Raw genomic sequence first — 16,928 nt, 5'->3', positions numbered from 1 at the left:
TTATTGGGCCCTGTGCGGGTGCACATGTTGCACCCTCTATGAGTCGGGCCCTGCACTTACATATTACGGAGTACTATATATATTTATTTTTTTTCGAACGACAATATTCGCATCACCTGAAGGCGATTTAACCACCTACACACGTGTCCTAGTTATATAGTTGCATTCACATATAGATGCAAGTTATATGACTTAATATAGTAGAGCTTGAACTTGACTCTTAAAAAGTTAAAATTCTAACACATAGTTATATATTTCGATTAAAGGATTAAAGAAAGAATGTTTTAGTTTCATAAAGCAACCACAGTATTATATGGCATTACTAGTTTATAACCCGCGATTTCGCGGAATTTTAAAATAAACGCTCATTAAACATATTTCGAGAGGTATAAAGATGTATTGGAATGAATAATCATTGGCAAGTGAAAAAAAAGATAATTGTTGTGTTATATGGAGTAATTCATAATATTATAGAATAACTTGTACGGTAGATAAAACAATTAAGTAACACGAAGTAGAATACAAAGGTTTAATGAATCCGTGACAAGTATGAATATAAGGTGAATAGTAAAGAAACAAAAACGACATTTCATGTTTGTGGTGTATTTTTACGAACATAGTTTATTACTTCTAGTATCTTATAGTACTCATTAATTGACATTGATGATTTATGTGAATTGTTTAGTTGTGACCAGTTCTTGAACCTTTGTCAAAATATTTATACACTGATGATCAGCCTGCAAAGTGTCAAAAGATGTTAAGAGTTTTAAAACTATAGTTAGAAATACAACATGCGAATTGTTCTGTACTTAATGATTTGTGAGTACTTGGACCATTTGACCAGGATAGTTACCATGGTCTTAAGTGATCCGTTAGCCAAGGGGCTGGCGAGGCTTTGGTGCAAGTAAGGTGGGACCACATCTTCTTTTAACTTGTACCTTATGTTTATTAATGGTACATATTATATTTTAGAGTATAACTGTGGTTAATATTTAGCTTTAGAGTATAATTGTGGTTAATATTTAGCTTAAGATTAAGACAGTTTAGTTACAAAATGTTAAAGTTTTTTGTGATGATGTGCTGTTAATGTGAAAGAAAGAAGTTAAGATAGGAGGTCGTCTTAATATTAACTACATAAAATTATGACGTAAACATCATCTCAAAATAATTAAAAATTCTCCTCCTCCTTTATTTCTATATACTCTACTTGACATATTGATTTTAAATCAAAATATATATATGAAAGATGGTAAAATTCCATATGCACATAAAAAGTATGTATGTAATGTTGTATTGCCTTTTGTTAGATTTCATTTGATATAAGTGCTATCTGTATGCATATTAAGCTCTACCACAAAATTATTTTTTGTTTTAATTTTTTGTTTTTGGGTAAGATATGAATCGTAGTTCATGAGAGCCTGTAAACAATCAATATCTTCAAATTACGGAATTAAATGCTCAGTATTTTTCTTGTGTTTACCATGATTTTCATAATAATTATCAACGTAAAATAGTAACCAAGCACACCCCAAGTGATATTCAAACCCTAAATGATATTCAAGAGGAGACAATTTCGATTCATTCACTATTAGAAAGTAGATCCGATATGTTTACTCTATAATGGGTAAGATGGGAAAAAGTCAAACAACAAATATAAATACAACTATAGAAGGAAAGAGGTAATATGGGTCTAAATTTCCCCGTATTTGTAATTTATATGCATAGAAACGTATATCTACAACAGTTTTGTATGATACACTTAAAGGAAAAAATTATCTCAAGATCACCCAGGTTTAGAATGAGCCCTGATATCAAGTTTTTCACTCCTAAATCTCAAAAATTCTTAACATTGAATCCATTTGGACAAACGTTTAATGAACACCCTTAATTGGAGGTTTGTGAACTACTTAGTTCAAAATGTTGTACATCACAGCTCACACCAACAAACATAAATCTGAGTCCTGACAAAAACATGCATATGATACGGGTTTGTCACGGTACCTCCGAAGCAGAAGACATAACGGAGGAGCACAACATTCCACAAACAAAAAAATTGACGTCTTTGGTATGTACAATTATCGCAAATAAAAGTAGTAATTGCCTACACAGATAATTCAATAACTAATGAATACGGTAAGAATGAAGACGTAAAATACATTACATATAATTTCATAGCTCATCTTGAGCTTCATTTTCAAAACCAAGAGCTTCGCAGTAAATTTGAGCTCCCAATTCTATAGTTGGATGAAATGATTGTTTACATTTTCCTTCACAACTGCCATATTTGGAGAAGTAACACGAAGTAAATACTTATATAGTGTGAACACCAAAAAAATTGATTACCAATACACTATTTCAAATGTTAATGCAAGAAATTAAGTCATAGTACAAAGAAATTAGATTCATACCAGAGAAGGAGGCCACCATTATCGCATAATGCACACGCAGAATCAAATAGTCCTTCAACTGCATCATTAAAAGCATCAGCGTTTTCTATATCCTCATCAGAAACTATGAAAAATCAGACTTGTTACTTGTCTTAGTGTGCTTGAATGCAAATAAATAGACAAAACTTCGTTCCATCTAAGCTCAATTCAAAGCACAACAAATCACATACAAAAACATGATATATGAACATATATAGATTCAAATCTATTGCAATTGACCTCATGAAGATTTTCCTTACTCCCATGATCCTAAATATCCGTAAGATACATTGCAACATACTGTGAAATAAAATCAACTGTCAGTAATTGAAACTGCGATAGACTATATATGCATTATGTTACAATTACGACACCTTAGATCTCGCCAAGTCCTTATCTCTAGTCAGAGCACTTTGAAATATCGACAAATGAGCTTTTAGATGCGTCTCTAAAGGCTCAAGGGCATCATACCAACTGCAGAACTGAACCAATTCACAAAATAACTCACAAAAATATATAGTTTTAAATAAAATAATACGAGCAATAGTCTTAATTACTCCGACCTAAAATAAACATAGAGATGCTCAATAACAATCTCAACGCTTCCTCATCTATTTCAACTTCATTTGTAGCTTCAACCACACCTGGACATTCTATGATTAGAAAAGAATATCAGGAATTATTAGATACCTCAGTTTGATAAAAATTAAATAGTACATCAAGAACATACCTTACGAAGTAGTAACAAAGTATAGTATTTAATCCATAGTAACTCTTTCGATCTCATTGTGTCATATTCACAAATAAAAAACAGTAGTAATACACTTAACAAACAATTATTCAATGTAGTGTCTTCATATGCGTAAATAATCCATTATCAAATTGTATTTGATTGGATGAACACACCTAAGAACGTTAATTATTCTTTTCTACATAGATACCACAATTCATTCCCTCTACCACAATTCATTCCCTCTGACAACTTGATGCAAATCTGATTTACAAATATCAAATTCTAAAGACAATTTGCGGATTACTCTTTTTCGTATTTCCTCCTAAATACATTCTCAATATCACTTCTCAAAACCCTGCATCATTGAATAACTTTAGAAGTTATTGGATGATACTCAGCATATACATAACAAAAACTTATACAGAGACACAACCTGATAGTTAATAATAAACAAAAATTTTAAGCAACCGAAATTTATCGAATTGCATCTGATTTGAAGAACATACCTAAGAACCCTAATTATTCATTTCTACATAAAGAAGTTCATTGATTGTTTTCATATATACAATTATGCCACCTGATGTGATGGAGGTTGTTAAAAACCTAAAATCTGACATATGGATAAGTATGAAGAAACAGAAATAGAAATATATGGAGCATGTATATAAAAACTTAACTTTGATGCAATCATAACGCGATGTTTAAATGGAGTTGTGTAATTGATTGCCTTGATTTCCAATTTATTTTTCAGTGACAGCTATGAGTATGGATAGGGAAGTGATAATTGAAATAGGAGATCTTTTACCTCAAACAGCTTGCGTTAATATGATTATGTCAGTTTACCTCAAACAACTTGTGTGCCTCTAACAAATCACCATAACTGCAACAACAGACTGATACATATTACATCAACTAAACTTAAAGATACATGATTAACTTGATGATGCCACTCAGTAAACCAAAATGAGCAACTACTAAAACCACAAGAAACAAAGTTTGGTACCGATTAGATGTAAGGAACAGATAAAACGGAAAGAAGTCATTCCAAATTTCTATTCGTGTTCATCTTAATTAAGAACCTTAATTTTTTAAAATACAAAAAAAAAAAAAAAAAAAAAAAAACAATTTAAATGTACTAACATAGTTGTTATGAACATCGGAATTAAGAACCCTGATAATTGAAATTGAAATTCACAAGAAAACATAAATTACTAACGGAACGTTACTTACAGATTTGGATATATGAAATCGATCAATGAAGAATATGATATAATTAGCGAATCCTAATATAACCCATGATAAACTATGAACCTTACTTGCATCTGATTGAATTCATCTAGATAGATGATTAGCCACAAACACCTGTTAACCCAACAAATAAAATAAGGGTTTTTATTCTGATTGTGTTACATGTAACTACAAAAATTATAATTAGGGTTTAAAAGAATGTATATAAACTTACCTTTAATCGTCGACTGAAAGATTTATACATCAATACTTTGAATTTGGAAGAAGATTAAAACTATTATTGATTCATGAACTCAATTATCGTAAGAATCCTTAAGAGTCTGCAATTGGTGGTTGTGATTTTGTTATAATGGGGAAGAGTAAAGAGTAAAAACCCGTATGTTTTTGTTCTCTGTTCGGTTTTTCTGAAAACGACTCAAAAGGTAAAAATTAAAATTTCATTCAAAGTCTGTCAAAGACAGTAAAAATTGGTAAAAACAGTCAAAATCAGTCAAATTTTCGTCAAGATGTGATATATTTTTAAAATTAGTGTTTGTTTTCATTTTTTGACCGTTCTTTTCTCTGTGTTCTTACTGATTATGTACTCTGTAACATTAATTGAGTTTGAAGTTTGATTGTATTTAAATTTAACCTCTTATTTAAAAAATTTGAGGTACATAATCAACTATTTTATATATATATATAAATATAAATATATATTTAAGAAATTATCAATAAAGTCAACGTTGGTCAACGACCGATGCGTCCCCGACTCGGGCACTCGGCCGACGCGTCCTTTTTAAGTCTCGACCGATGCGTCACCGACTCGCGACTTTTACAACCTCGTTTTTGATAGAAATGTGCATTTGATAAGGGTATTAGTGTCACTCAATAATTGAAATTGAGGAGAGAGACAATTGTTAAGTGATCACATAATATAATAGTTAATATTGAAAGTTCCCTTTTAATCTAATGGTTACTTTTTCTCTATTTTAAATTTTTAAAAATAGATTAGCAAAAGTTGACTTTATTATTGTAATGGTCCTTATTTTGCCATGTCAAGCTTTTAGATGATGATTAGCTAAATTTGACTATATTATTATACTACGTATATAATATAGATATAGATAGATATAGATATAGATATAGATATAGATATAGATATAGATATAGATATAGAATATAGAATATAAATATAGATATAGATAGATAGATAATTATATTATTATAGTAGTAAAATATTATACATGTGTATAATACATGACAATTTATAATAAACTTTTGTAGTAAGTAGGTAATTTTAAAAATTGTATTTCCAAACAAATAAGGATTTCTATAATGGCAATCATAAATGTTAACGTTTTAAAGTAATATTTATTGTAATTGTAAATAACAATTATATATTATGATAGTTTATATTTTATCAACGTTAATGACTTCAAAAAATCCTAGAAACAATTATATAATATATTTTCTTTTATTCTATTATTATTATTATTATTATTATTATTATTAGGAAGGTGATTCTCACACACCAAGGATTGATCCATACACACCATTTTGCACAAAATTTACAATTATATCCATAAATTTATCTAGGTAGTTGAACCTCCATAATTATAAAGTAAGGGTATAATAGTATGTTTGTGTGTATGAATCAATTATTGGTGTGTGATAATCATCTCCCTTATTATTATTATTAGTAAATATTAAATTATTAATATTAATTAATTTTTATTATTATATTAATATTTTTATTATTAATTATCAATTATTTGCTCATGACTTGCACGTGACTCATACAGAGTAGTAGAATACACCAAATGCTTTCCCTCCCTCATTCATCACTTTCACCGCTGCCGTTGTACAGAACTGCGTCACGCCACCGTATCGCCACCGCTTAAACCCTACTCTTCCGTCGCATGCTGATAAAAATTCCGAATTCTGATCGCATTCCTTTCAATCACTCTTCCTTCTCTTCCTCTCCAAATAGGTATCTTTAAACCCTAGCACTCAATCGTTGTAGGTTTCCCCCTTTATTTGTATTTATTATCAGTTTTTAGCAAAGATACATACTTTTTTCAAATTGTTACTGGTTATATGGTTAATTTTAGTACATATGTTTGAAATTAGGTTTTCCTAATCTTTTGTAATCTTATTAATTCAATTTTACTGCTGAATGTTTCCAGTTAGGGTTTTTATTCAACAGTAATGATACACGATAAGATAATTAATTTCGTGTTTATATGGTCGGCCATTCGAATTGCTTAGAGATTGTGTTTTGAAAATCAGTCCATTTTGTTGACATGTTACTATACAACTATGAACTAATATGCAATGTATGAGCTAATTTGCAATGTATGAGCTAATATGCAATGTATTTTATACTCGTTTTGTGCGTGGAAGAGTGAATATACAATCAGTGCAGTGGTTTTATGTAGCAGTTTGTAATAATTATTATCAGTGTGTGATCTCCTACCTTACTTAAAAAAAAAAATTTACTTACCGACCGTAAAGAAATACTTCAGTTACTAAGGCCTCTTTTTGTTTGTTTTCGACGTGAATGGATCTCTATACCATCTTTGTGGACTAAAGGTTTACTTTATTTATTAATATGATTTGTTATTGAAAAGTCATAAATATCGTATTGTTATTGTGAATATGTTTACCATGTTGGGATATATGTCCACCATCGAAATGTAAACTATTTCACTCTAATTAATTATGTGTACCTTGAAATGCCTTTTATATTTAAGTTATGCACTATAGAAAAGATATATTGATCGCGCTTTACTTTCTGTTTTAGAAAGACCTTCTATCAAACTTGTTTTGAGTATCTCGTTTTTTTCAGGTTTTGATAGTTTTTTAACATGTCATTTCAATTAACGCCTTCTAAGAGGCCACATGACGAGAGTGGTTCAGAGCCTAACGGTAAAGGGAAGTTGCTGAAGTCATCACAACATACAACATTCAAAATCACTCCAGGAAGCGTTGTCTTTCGAGTTCTTTGTCCCGATTCTAAACTCGAAAATGTTATAGGAAAAGAAGGAAATAAGATATCAGAAATATGCAAAGAATCTGGTGCAAAGGTTATGGTTGAAGAAACTATGCTTGGTTGCGATGAGCGAGTAATTGTAATTGCAGTATCAGGGAATGACAATGCATTATCCAATGATCAAATCAAAGATGTTGATGAAGAACCTAAAGAAATCGAAGATAATAAAGAAAGTAAAGAGAATCAAGATGCTGAAAAGTACGAGTCTGTTAAAGAAGAAGAAGATTTGCAGTTGGAAAAGGTTGCTTCTTTTTTGCAGAAGGCTCTGATGCTCGTGTTCGAAAGAATGACGGAAATTAGCGGTGGGGCTGAAGATCGTAACAAAGATACTACAATATTTACAATAAGACTGCTTTTATCTTCTTCTCAAGCGGGCTTGTTAACTAACGATGTTGTCAAACAATTGAGTTCTGAAAGTGGGGCCCATGTTCAGATTCTTGGTAAAGAAAAACTTCCCGTGTGCGCATCGTCTTCCGATGAGTTGGTTCAGGTATATTCATTTATTGGTCTAGTTTTCTTAAATGAGATATCAAGTGGATTTTTTTTGTTTATTATTTTTTTAATTTGTTTCACTAATTTTTCCCCCCGTGATGTAGATTACTGGGGAAGTGAATGCTGTTCAAAAAGCGCTTGAGTCTGTTTCACAACAGCTTTTAAATAATTCACCTAACGATAATGAATTGTCATCTGTTAATAAAAGCGGGATGTCTCATTCGAGGCAAGATCCATATCCATCTTTTCCTTCTCATGGAGGACCGTTACCTGGTGGGTCCCGTGACGGGGGAAGTGGTGGTTTTGGTGGGCGTTTTGGTCCTTTCACCGATATGCTAACATACCGTTTGATATGCCCTGATGAAAAGGTGGGAGGTGTAATTGGAAAAGGGGGAACTATTGTGAAGGCACTTAAGCACGAAACTGGATGTGACATTCGAGTCCTTGAAAAAATGCCTGAATCAGATGACCGTATCATTATCATATCTGGACCAGCGGTATTAACAGTAACCTATCTTCTTTTTTATGCATTTTCTATATTCTATTTACTTGAAAAAGGTAATAAAATTAAAATCAATTTAATAATGCAGCATCCAGATGAACGTATATGTGCTCCCCAAGATGCGGTTCTTCGTGTGCAGACTAGGATATTTAGGGCTGCACCTGAGAGTAAAACGGGGACTGCAAAAGTCATAGTATCAGCACATCAGATTGGATGTATTTTGGGAAAGGGTGGTTCGGTTATATCTGAAATGAGAAAGTCAACTGGCGCTTATATTCGTATATTAGGAAAAGATCAAACTCCTCAGTATGCTGCCGAAAATGAAGAAGTGGTTCAGGTATGGCTAATTTTTAGTTTTGACTTTTTAAATATCTGCTTGACTAAATTATTTATTATATTTCTTTAATGCACAGATAAATGGTGACTTTGATGCAGTTCGTGAGGCTCTTATGCAAATAAGCACGTGTTTGCGGAATCATTACTTTCGTGACGCATTTCCTGGTTTTCAAGATCATGGCCCACCATTTCCTCCATTTTTGGGAAGAAGGGACGTTTCACCACCACCAGGAAGATATCCTTCTTTTAACCGGTTTGATGTGGGTCCACCTCCACATGGCGGGTTTCATCCTCATGATGACCGACCTCCATTTATGCACCACGATCGACCCGATTTCCACCACCCTATGCCTGAAAGATTCCCACCTCCCGCACCATGGGATCCTCAAGTACCTCTTTATTTCATTTCTATGTCTCTGAATATTTTCAGTTTTATTTTGTATTTTGTGTATTTAAATAAAATCAACCGATGCAATTTTATTGCAGGGTATTGAAGGTGGTGGTCATGGTGGGCCCGGCTTTCCCGAGTTCGGTGGAGGTCCCCCTAGGAGAATGGGTGGATTTGGAGGGTGTGTACATCTTTTATACGCGACATAGTATTTATTCTTTTTCAATTTTTTGAATTAATGTTTATTGCATAATGATTTTAATTGTGTTAATTTAGGGGTAATCATCAAGCTATAATCACAAACACTACTGTTGAAGTGGTTGTTCCTCGTCACCTTGTTCCTATTATATATGGAGAGGATGGTGGATGTGTAAGACAAATCCGCGAGGTATCTCATGCATGTTTTTTCTTTCTATATATACTATGCTTGGTATTATGTAGGAATTTGTTGTTGCTTGAGTTAATAATCGTGATTCAGATTACCATAAACTACCGTGATTTATAAGACCTGTAATTAAGTTTCTAACAAAAGGGATTATCACTTGAGAAAACTCTAAGTTTTGCTTGATCTACAAAGATATGCGATTTTAGATGATAGTGCGTGATTTTGCTTTGACTAATTGACTTCTCGTTTGCAAAGTAGTTTAAATAGTCATGTTTGCTCTGCATTACATTCCATTAAAATACAATTTCGAAGTGCCGGTCCTTTGGCACTCGATGTTCATTACCTTTCACTTTTCTTAAATCGTGATTGGTTATGTAACATCAACAACGAGAAAATTTTATTACTATGAACAACGAGAACAATTTAATATCATTTGTGACCCGCTAGTCATGGGCTCAATCAACGAGAACAACTTAATCCTATGAACAAGAATTCTAGGGTCATTATCAATTGATTCCAAGTAAAATATCTTTTTAAGTAAATACCCTTTATATTTTTCTATATTTTGGTGAAGAGTATGTACATGTGCTGGTTTAATAGGAAATATATTTTATGTGGTATGATTTGATTGTTGCAGATATCTGATGCCAAAATAACCATAACTGACCCAAAACCCGGTGCAAAAGAAACTTTGATCATAATATCCGGCACACCCGAGCAGACCTTTGCTGCACAGTCTCTTATTCAAGCTTTCGTGATTAGCGAGACTGAAGCTTCTTGATTGTTTATTTCTATCTTTTTGTTCGCCTACAATCTGCCCGAGGTCCATTTTCAGAGGAATGGTTTTGTACTTGAAAAATGTTTTTGTTGTTTTTTCATATTTCGATATCTAGTTAAAGAATCTCAATGATCTGAAGTCATTTAAGATTTATAATTTCCGATTATGTGTTTAGCAGGTTTAATACGCTCTAAAACTTTTTAAATATATAGTTTTGTTAATTATTAGGAGTATTTAGTATCTATAAAAATTGTGGACACTCTTTGATGCCTATGCTTTCCACAAGTACTTGTCCTGAAAATTTTATGTGGCTGCCAAATTCGATGGTGCAAATATTGTTCGAATGTTATCGATTACTATGTCCAAGTTCACAAGTCACTAGTTATAACTTCATGTTTTATTTCGCTATTACAAACCCATTACAAGTATTTCATAGTTGCATCATCATATCAAAACAAAAACGAATACGACAATAGGTCAAAACTCGCAACAACAAAGCTTTTAAACAAATTGCCAGTCTCATTTTTACCAAGCAAGTCCTCATACAAACTGCCTACCAAAACAACCATAAATTCTACTACTCTTCATATTATATATTTTATTTTATTATTTTATAATTAGGATATCTATATCTATATCTATATCTATATCTATTCTTCAGGTGTCATAAAAGGCTTATACTTCCTCAGATCACTAATCAATCCTTGTACAGATCCAGCAGCCGCGACCAACGACACCACCAAGCAAGCCCAACTCAAGATCTTTAGCCACACCCATGCGGACGAAAACTTTTGTATCTTAGCCCTAGCGATATACATCTCTATAGGGAAATAAACCGTCAAAGGGTAAAATGAACCCGCTCCAATCAACCCTAAAAAGCTATTGAAAAACGGAAAAATCATAGCTATTAATGCAGTCATCATCACATACAATGTCCTCCACACCAACCTAAACATGTTAAACGAAAGCTCTCCACAAAACGGTACTTTAACTGCATGGTCGCTCGTTATAAACTTGCTCTCCGGCCATCGTTGATTACATTTCTTCTCAACAAATCCGAATATTGGTTGACAAAAGACCTAAATTTTTAATTACTACTTTTAGGACTAACTAAAAAAATTTGTATTGTTAAAAAAAAACAGTTAAATGTTGCATACTATATAAGTTGTACCTGATATGCACCAATAAGGTGGATAGCAATGCAGATATTTGCAATGTCGATGAGCCAAAAAGGTTCGTAGAAACCGAAGCCCGTCAAGAAGTTTCCTGGTGCGTCGTTACCGAATGCTGCGTAACCGAGGCATCCACAAAGCATGTAGAACAAAGTAGTTGTTGAAACTCCAGTTAGTGATGCTCTTTTCATCATCTTGTTTTCTGGTGGATATGATTTCAGTGTGTCCTGTATTGGTAATATAATTTATAAATATTAAGGTATATACCTAATATAATATATTCAGTCTTATAACACATTTACAATGGTCCATTAATTAAATTAATATTACATCTGATAATTAAGTGTATGTTGTAAGTTTTTGACAATTTTTTTAAAAGATGCACAAGACATATATCTATGTGTGACCAAACTAAATATTATACCCAAAAAGCCTTTATATCAAAATGCACAATACATAAAAGGCCAAAAGCGAAGGGGCCATGTAATGAAACACATCATATGCAACCGAAAATACTTCACAAGATTTTAAGTACAACACACATAATAATTATTATTTTCTTTAAAATACAGAACAAAAAAGTAAGCATGCTTTATTGTTTTACTAGAAGGTGTCTATATTGTTTGGAGAAAGTGATTAAAGCTTTAATGGGTTTTTTGATTTTGATACTACTAAACAAGCAAACAAATACTATAAGAAAAATCTTTTAAGAAAAGGCAGTCTTTTTTGAAGATCCTTTTTTTCTTAAAAAAAAAAATGAATTAAAGAGATAATCCTTTCATGGTTTACGTTTCAAACTTGCATTCAGGGGATACCATTTTAAAATTAAATTGACCCCTACGAGGTGTGACAAAACCTGAACCAACGTTAACTTATTGAGATATAGTGTTACATCAAAATCATTTGATATTGATTTCAATAAAAAATTCACATTAGTTTTAGAAACCATGTAACAAGTTATATCCACCAAATTTCTATATAAAGAAATTATAATTACAAAAGTTTCAATGCCTACAAAAAATAGTCTTCTCCGGCAAAAATTTTCTTTCGAAAAAAATGACAACCATCAATCCGAAGATGAACTATAAACACACATCGATAGACGATAATCGGTTGATTAACTAGGTTATGAAACTAAAACCAAACCAATGTTCCATGTTTCTATAATATGTTGATTATGAGGAATAACATCAAAAATAAGTTATCTTTAGTTAAAACTTGTACAAATGTAACATGGACTTTATAAAGAAAAAAACAAGAAGTTGGCTGATGTTTTACTACAGTAAAAGGTAGTAAAACAGAATATTGATATTATCATTTTCCAAAAAGGTTGGCTTTTCAAACCACCCAAACCCTACCCTCCCTTCCCCTTACCAACTTCTTTGAAAAATCCAAATTAAACACAATTGATGGCCTATAAGCATTAGCATTTTAGGTCCATGAATTAATGGTCCACAAAGAATCTTACCCTTATTTTTACATTATACATCTTACAAGTCTCTCTTTGAAAATGACATAATTTGGTCTTATTATACCTATACGTGTATCAGCTTTATAATGTTTCATAAATCATGCATATCTCAAATTACATTTAGTATATCATAACGCGTGGTTTTTGTTCGTTTGTGTTACTAATATTAAGCAAGAAAGCGCACATAACACGAAATAAGCATCTATCTTTGGCTCTTTGCATGAATTCTAATCATTAACCGTGTGTCGTTAGTTACGTATGAAACAATGAACACACAAGAAAAGGTTTGGTCTAGAGCATTAGTGATTTGTGCCTTTGTGCCTTTGTGGTGGGAGGAAGTGTACGTGCCACATGGAAATGTGATTTGTGGATGATGCTGACATTATTTTAACCTTTTGGACTGATTTTGACATACACAGATACTTTTGGACCTTTTTTGTAACTTAAAAGATGACATTTGGATACGAGGAACACAGACAGAGGCATCGTAACAGGTGTCAATTAAGATCAATATGATCATGAAGACTGATGTCACTGTCCTATATATAACCTCTCATGTTCGCATTATTATTGAATTATTGATTATTGATATTGATATTGATATTGATATTGATATTGATATTGATCGATAATTATTATTTTTATTATATTATACGAGTATCAATTAAAATACAGAGTATTTATGTATTATTATTATTATTATTAATATTATTATTATTACTACGTAATTTATTATTTATGCGTAAATGTAAGATGAAAATTTTCTTAATCAATTTATTGAATTTTGAGTTAAAATATCAAATATAATATAATATAATAGTTTTTACCAAATAGCCAATGGCTTCGCAGTATCGTGATCACCTTTACAACTTAGAGACACAGGGTTCGCTGCTTAGGACATTTCGCGATGCGATATATATTTGTGTTAGTATTAGGTGGGTGTGTGAATTATCATTTAAAAAAATAATATAATAGTTTTTAGGTGAAAAATTATCCCGTTCTCCAGGATATTGAATGTACAATATTACTAGTTTATAATTAGTTTTTTATATTAACTAACCGACCTTTTAGATACATGATTAATAATTATCAACTTTATCAATTTAGATTACATTTAAAGTTATATTTGCATTAATAAAGTAACATGGACAAATTTAGAAAGAACAGAAAAGCTCACGAATTTAGTAAATATTGATTATATAACATGTATATATATGGTATTTATTATTATTATTATTATTATTATTATTATTATTATTATTATTATTATTATTATTATTATTATTATTATTATTATTATTATTATTATTAATTAATTATTAATTGATTATAACTGATACGAGCAAGGTTTTTTATATTATTTAAAAACATACGGAGTATCACTTTGACACGTGTAATATATTGTTGCTTGTGTGTAGTATCTTCCTCATTTTTGACATAATGAGTCATCACACTTATATCCTATTAATATATACGTTCCGAATTCTATAAAAGAAAATGACAACAAAAAGTATAATAGATAAAATACCTGAATTTCAATTAAAACAGTTGAAAAGGCATAAGCAAAAGCAATGTCTCCAATTGCTTGAAATGTATGCCACACTTTATCCATTTCTGATACATCTTTTCCAACTTCGGTACCCGTTATTGTTGTTTTTACATGAACACTTCCTATAATAAATAACAATGTGTCTTTCAGTTGATAATTAAACGTCGGTTAACAGTAACTAAATGACACGAATAAAAAAGTATTAACCTGCAACTTTAGCTATGGACAGACCAAGTCCAATAAGAGAGTAAGCAAAGGACATCACAGCGGCTAATATCGATAGCCATGATAGTTTATGAAAATTAGGTATTTGACTTAACACTATTTGAATAATCGCAAACAGAATCATATATGGATAAGTCGATGGTGAACAATGTGCTTCATGCCCTTTGTCATGAAAACAATTCGATTTTTTCACAGCCCTACAAATTTAATCCACAAAATGAAAGAAATTAAATATAATAAAATGCTTAACAAAAATATAGAATATCACATATACATTATTTAATATTAAATATTATAATAATAATAGTTTCGTAATATGTTACATAGAAAATTAGTAACGGTTAGGAGAAAATAGACATATGGTAATTAATAAAAGTTTCTAAAAAAAATAACTTATAGATTTTTTCAAAGCAATTTATGCTACATGTATGAATATGAATTTGCTCAAAAAGTTTTAATTAAATATTTTAAAAATATTTACTTACACTATGCTAATAGAAGCAGTAATTGTGTATCCAATGGTAACACCAACAAGATTCACATACTGAGCTATCCCACATAATTGCACCTTTCTTCCTCCTGTTAAAAGACAAATTTACCCTGAATATAAATATAAAGTTACCTTAAAAAGATCATGTAAAAAACATAACATTACTAGTATTAGATATATTGTGTACCTAAACTGGCTTGAACCACATCCATATAGGTGTAGTTACGCTTGCCGGTAACAGGGTCGGGTGCACGGTACGCATCGGCTAGTAAGGTCGAGGTGAAATAAGTGATGAAAGAGAATGTGATGAGAACGGATGGGCCCGCGATCCAACCCAATTGAGCTATGGCCCATGCAAGAGACAATACACCCGACCCGATCACAGCAGTGATAATGTGGGCACTTGCCGTGACCCAAGTACCTATTAAACAAACATTTGGTCACATTATTTTAAAAAAGATAAAAATAGAAATTATATATGTGAAATTGAAAAAGTAATGAAAATTGATGTAATTAAGTTTTCTGTTTTTTATAAGAAAACATATTAAAAAGGTTACCGGTTCGTTTTTCCCGACCGTCATCATCGAGGTTCTTTTGGGTCGGGTCGTTGGTGATATGGAGGGTTGAGGGTGTGGTGGTGTTATGGAGTTGATGGTCCATGATATTGTGAGGTGATTTTGGAGTTAGGAGTTGGGAGTTGAGAAATGGTTTGATGAAAGTACACTTTGGAAGGTATTTATAGAATTGCAAGGCAAAAAGGGTATAAGTGTCAACAAGGCATTAAATGGATTTAAGTCTTTGTTTTCAAAGAAAGTCAACATTTAAATTATCATAATTATTAGTATTAATACTAGTAAAATGGGCCCGCGCGATGCCGCGGGGCCTTTCGGGTTACGTATTCATAGTTAACGGAGCGTTATCGTATAGGTGTGTATATGTATTGAATATATCCGAGGTATTTAGCGTTTTTTTAGAAGTGTCCGTTTCGCGTATAGTTAGTCCTGTTGTGCTCGCAAGATTTTTTTGAGTTGAACGGTGGGTTCGAAAAAATTTAACGCGAGGCGAGCGTAAAAATATGTCCCGTTAAAAATACGGGTGAAGTTTGATTAAGATTTTTAATTAAAATAATAAGTTTCATTTTATACCCCTAATAGGTGGACCGAATTTAAGAAGTTTGAAATAGTGTGAGGGGGTGTTTGGTTTTTTCCCCTCTTTTTCCCCATGTTGTCGTTTTTACCCAAAATTGGGTGGGAATGGGGCCAAAACGACTAAATTTTTGGTCCCCATTAGTATATACTAGAAAAAATTCGACCGCGCGTTGCTGCGGTTGTATTCAACGCGCGGTCATATTTGGATATACGTTGTTTGGTACCTAATATATCTAGTAGGTTGGGTTGTTTGTTGGACGTGTACGCATATGTATGAAATATAGCTCGAAATATTTAGTGTTTTTTTGACGATGTTCGTTTTGCGTATAGTTAGTCGCGTTGTGTTCGTAAAATAATATCGAGTTGAACGGTGGTCACGGAAAAATTTAGCTCGCACCGAGCGAGAATATAGGGCCCGTTATTTAGTGTTTTTTTAACGATGTCCGTTTCGCGCATAGTTAGTCCCGTTGTGGCCTTCTGATTTTTTCGAGTTGAACGGTGGTCTCGCAAAAATTTAACTCGGACCGAGCGAGAAGATATGGCCCGTTAAA

At 32.0% G+C, this 16,928-nt stretch overlaps 2 protein-coding genes and 1 long non-coding RNA gene across 8 annotated transcripts; 1 reads left to right on the top strand and 2 right to left on the bottom strand.

Annotated features, from left to right (window-relative positions):
- Nucleotides 1-1,782: 1,782 nt before the first annotated feature.
- LOC139866695 (uncharacterized) lies at nucleotides 1,783-4,757 on the bottom strand. 5 transcript variants are annotated; one of them, XR_011765537.1, is made up of 4 exons: nucleotides 3,965-4,243; nucleotides 2,801-3,514; nucleotides 2,409-2,726; nucleotides 1,783-2,275 (listed from the first exon to the last, which is right to left on the bottom strand). It is a non-coding gene; the product is annotated as an uncharacterized lncRNA (long non-coding RNA). The 5 variants fall into 5 exon arrangements; XR_011765540.1 differs by having other exon boundaries at nucleotides 2,409-2,908; nucleotides 2,990-3,514; XR_011765539.1 differs by having other exon boundaries at nucleotides 2,409-3,079; nucleotides 3,157-3,514.
- Nucleotides 4,758-6,244: 1,487 nt separating this feature from the next.
- LOC139866548 (RNA-binding KH domain-containing protein RCF3-like) lies at nucleotides 6,245-10,632 on the top strand. Of its 2 annotated transcripts, none has more exons than XM_071854810.1 (8): nucleotides 6,245-6,379; nucleotides 7,238-7,931; nucleotides 8,038-8,430; nucleotides 8,524-8,772; nucleotides 8,849-9,160; nucleotides 9,258-9,340; nucleotides 9,436-9,547; nucleotides 10,182-10,632. In XM_071854810.1, exons 2-8 carry the CDS (start codon nucleotides 7,257-7,259, stop codon nucleotides 10,323-10,325), a joined length of 1,968 nt encoding a protein of 655 aa, XP_071710911.1. In that variant the 5' UTR covers nucleotides 6,245-6,379; nucleotides 7,238-7,256; the 3' UTR covers nucleotides 10,326-10,632. The 2 variants fall into 2 exon arrangements, with proteins under 2 accessions (XP_071710911.1, XP_071710910.1); XM_071854809.1 differs by having other exon boundaries at nucleotides 8,038-8,439.
- Nucleotides 10,633-10,702: 70 nt separating this feature from the next.
- On the bottom strand, nucleotides 10,703-15,927 carry LOC139867002 (amino acid permease 6-like). The gene is made up of 7 exons (XM_071855310.1): nucleotides 15,787-15,927; nucleotides 15,417-15,650; nucleotides 15,225-15,318; nucleotides 14,722-14,936; nucleotides 14,494-14,636; nucleotides 11,494-11,721; nucleotides 10,703-11,401 (listed from the first exon to the last, which is right to left on the bottom strand). Exons 1-7 carry the CDS (start codon nucleotides 15,887-15,889, stop codon nucleotides 10,973-10,975), a joined length of 1,446 nt encoding a protein of 481 aa, XP_071711411.1. The 5' UTR covers nucleotides 15,890-15,927; the 3' UTR covers nucleotides 10,703-10,972.
- Between the last annotated feature and the right edge of the window lie 1,001 nt (nucleotides 15,928-16,928).

The sequence above is a fragment of the Rutidosis leptorrhynchoides genome, chromosome 9, assembly GCF_046630445.1.
Source record: "Rutidosis leptorrhynchoides isolate AG116_Rl617_1_P2 chromosome 9, CSIRO_AGI_Rlap_v1, whole genome shotgun sequence".
Lineage (NCBI taxonomy): Eukaryota > Viridiplantae > Streptophyta > Magnoliopsida > Asterales > Asteraceae > Rutidosis > Rutidosis leptorrhynchoides.
This window is presented reverse-complemented; position numbering and strand designations above follow the sequence as displayed.

Bases quoted from the DNA above. Each gene is read 5' to 3' on its own strand.
- LOC139867002 (XM_071855310.1), bottom strand. From the start codon at position 15,889: ATGGACCATCAACTCCATAACACCACCACACCCTCAACCCTCCATATC. The intron at 14,937-15,224 runs GTAAGTAAATAT...TTAAATTTGTAG, and splicing joins ACTGCTTCTATTAGCATAGT to GGCTGTGAAAAAATCGAATT. The intron at 11,722-14,493 runs GTATTTTATCTA...TTACCAATACAG, and splicing joins CTGTTTTAATTGAAATTCAG to GACACACTGAAATCATATCC.
- LOC139866548 (XM_071854809.1), top strand. From the start codon at position 7,257: ATGTCATTTCAATTAACGCCTTCTAAGAGGCCACATGACGAGAGTGGT. The intron at 9,161-9,257 runs GTACCTCTTTAT...ATTTTATTGCAG, and splicing joins CCGCACCATGGGATCCTCAA to GGTATTGAAGGTGGTGGTCA. The intron at 9,548-10,181 runs GTATCTCATGCA...TGATTGTTGCAG, and splicing joins GTGTAAGACAAATCCGCGAG to ATATCTGATGCCAAAATAAC.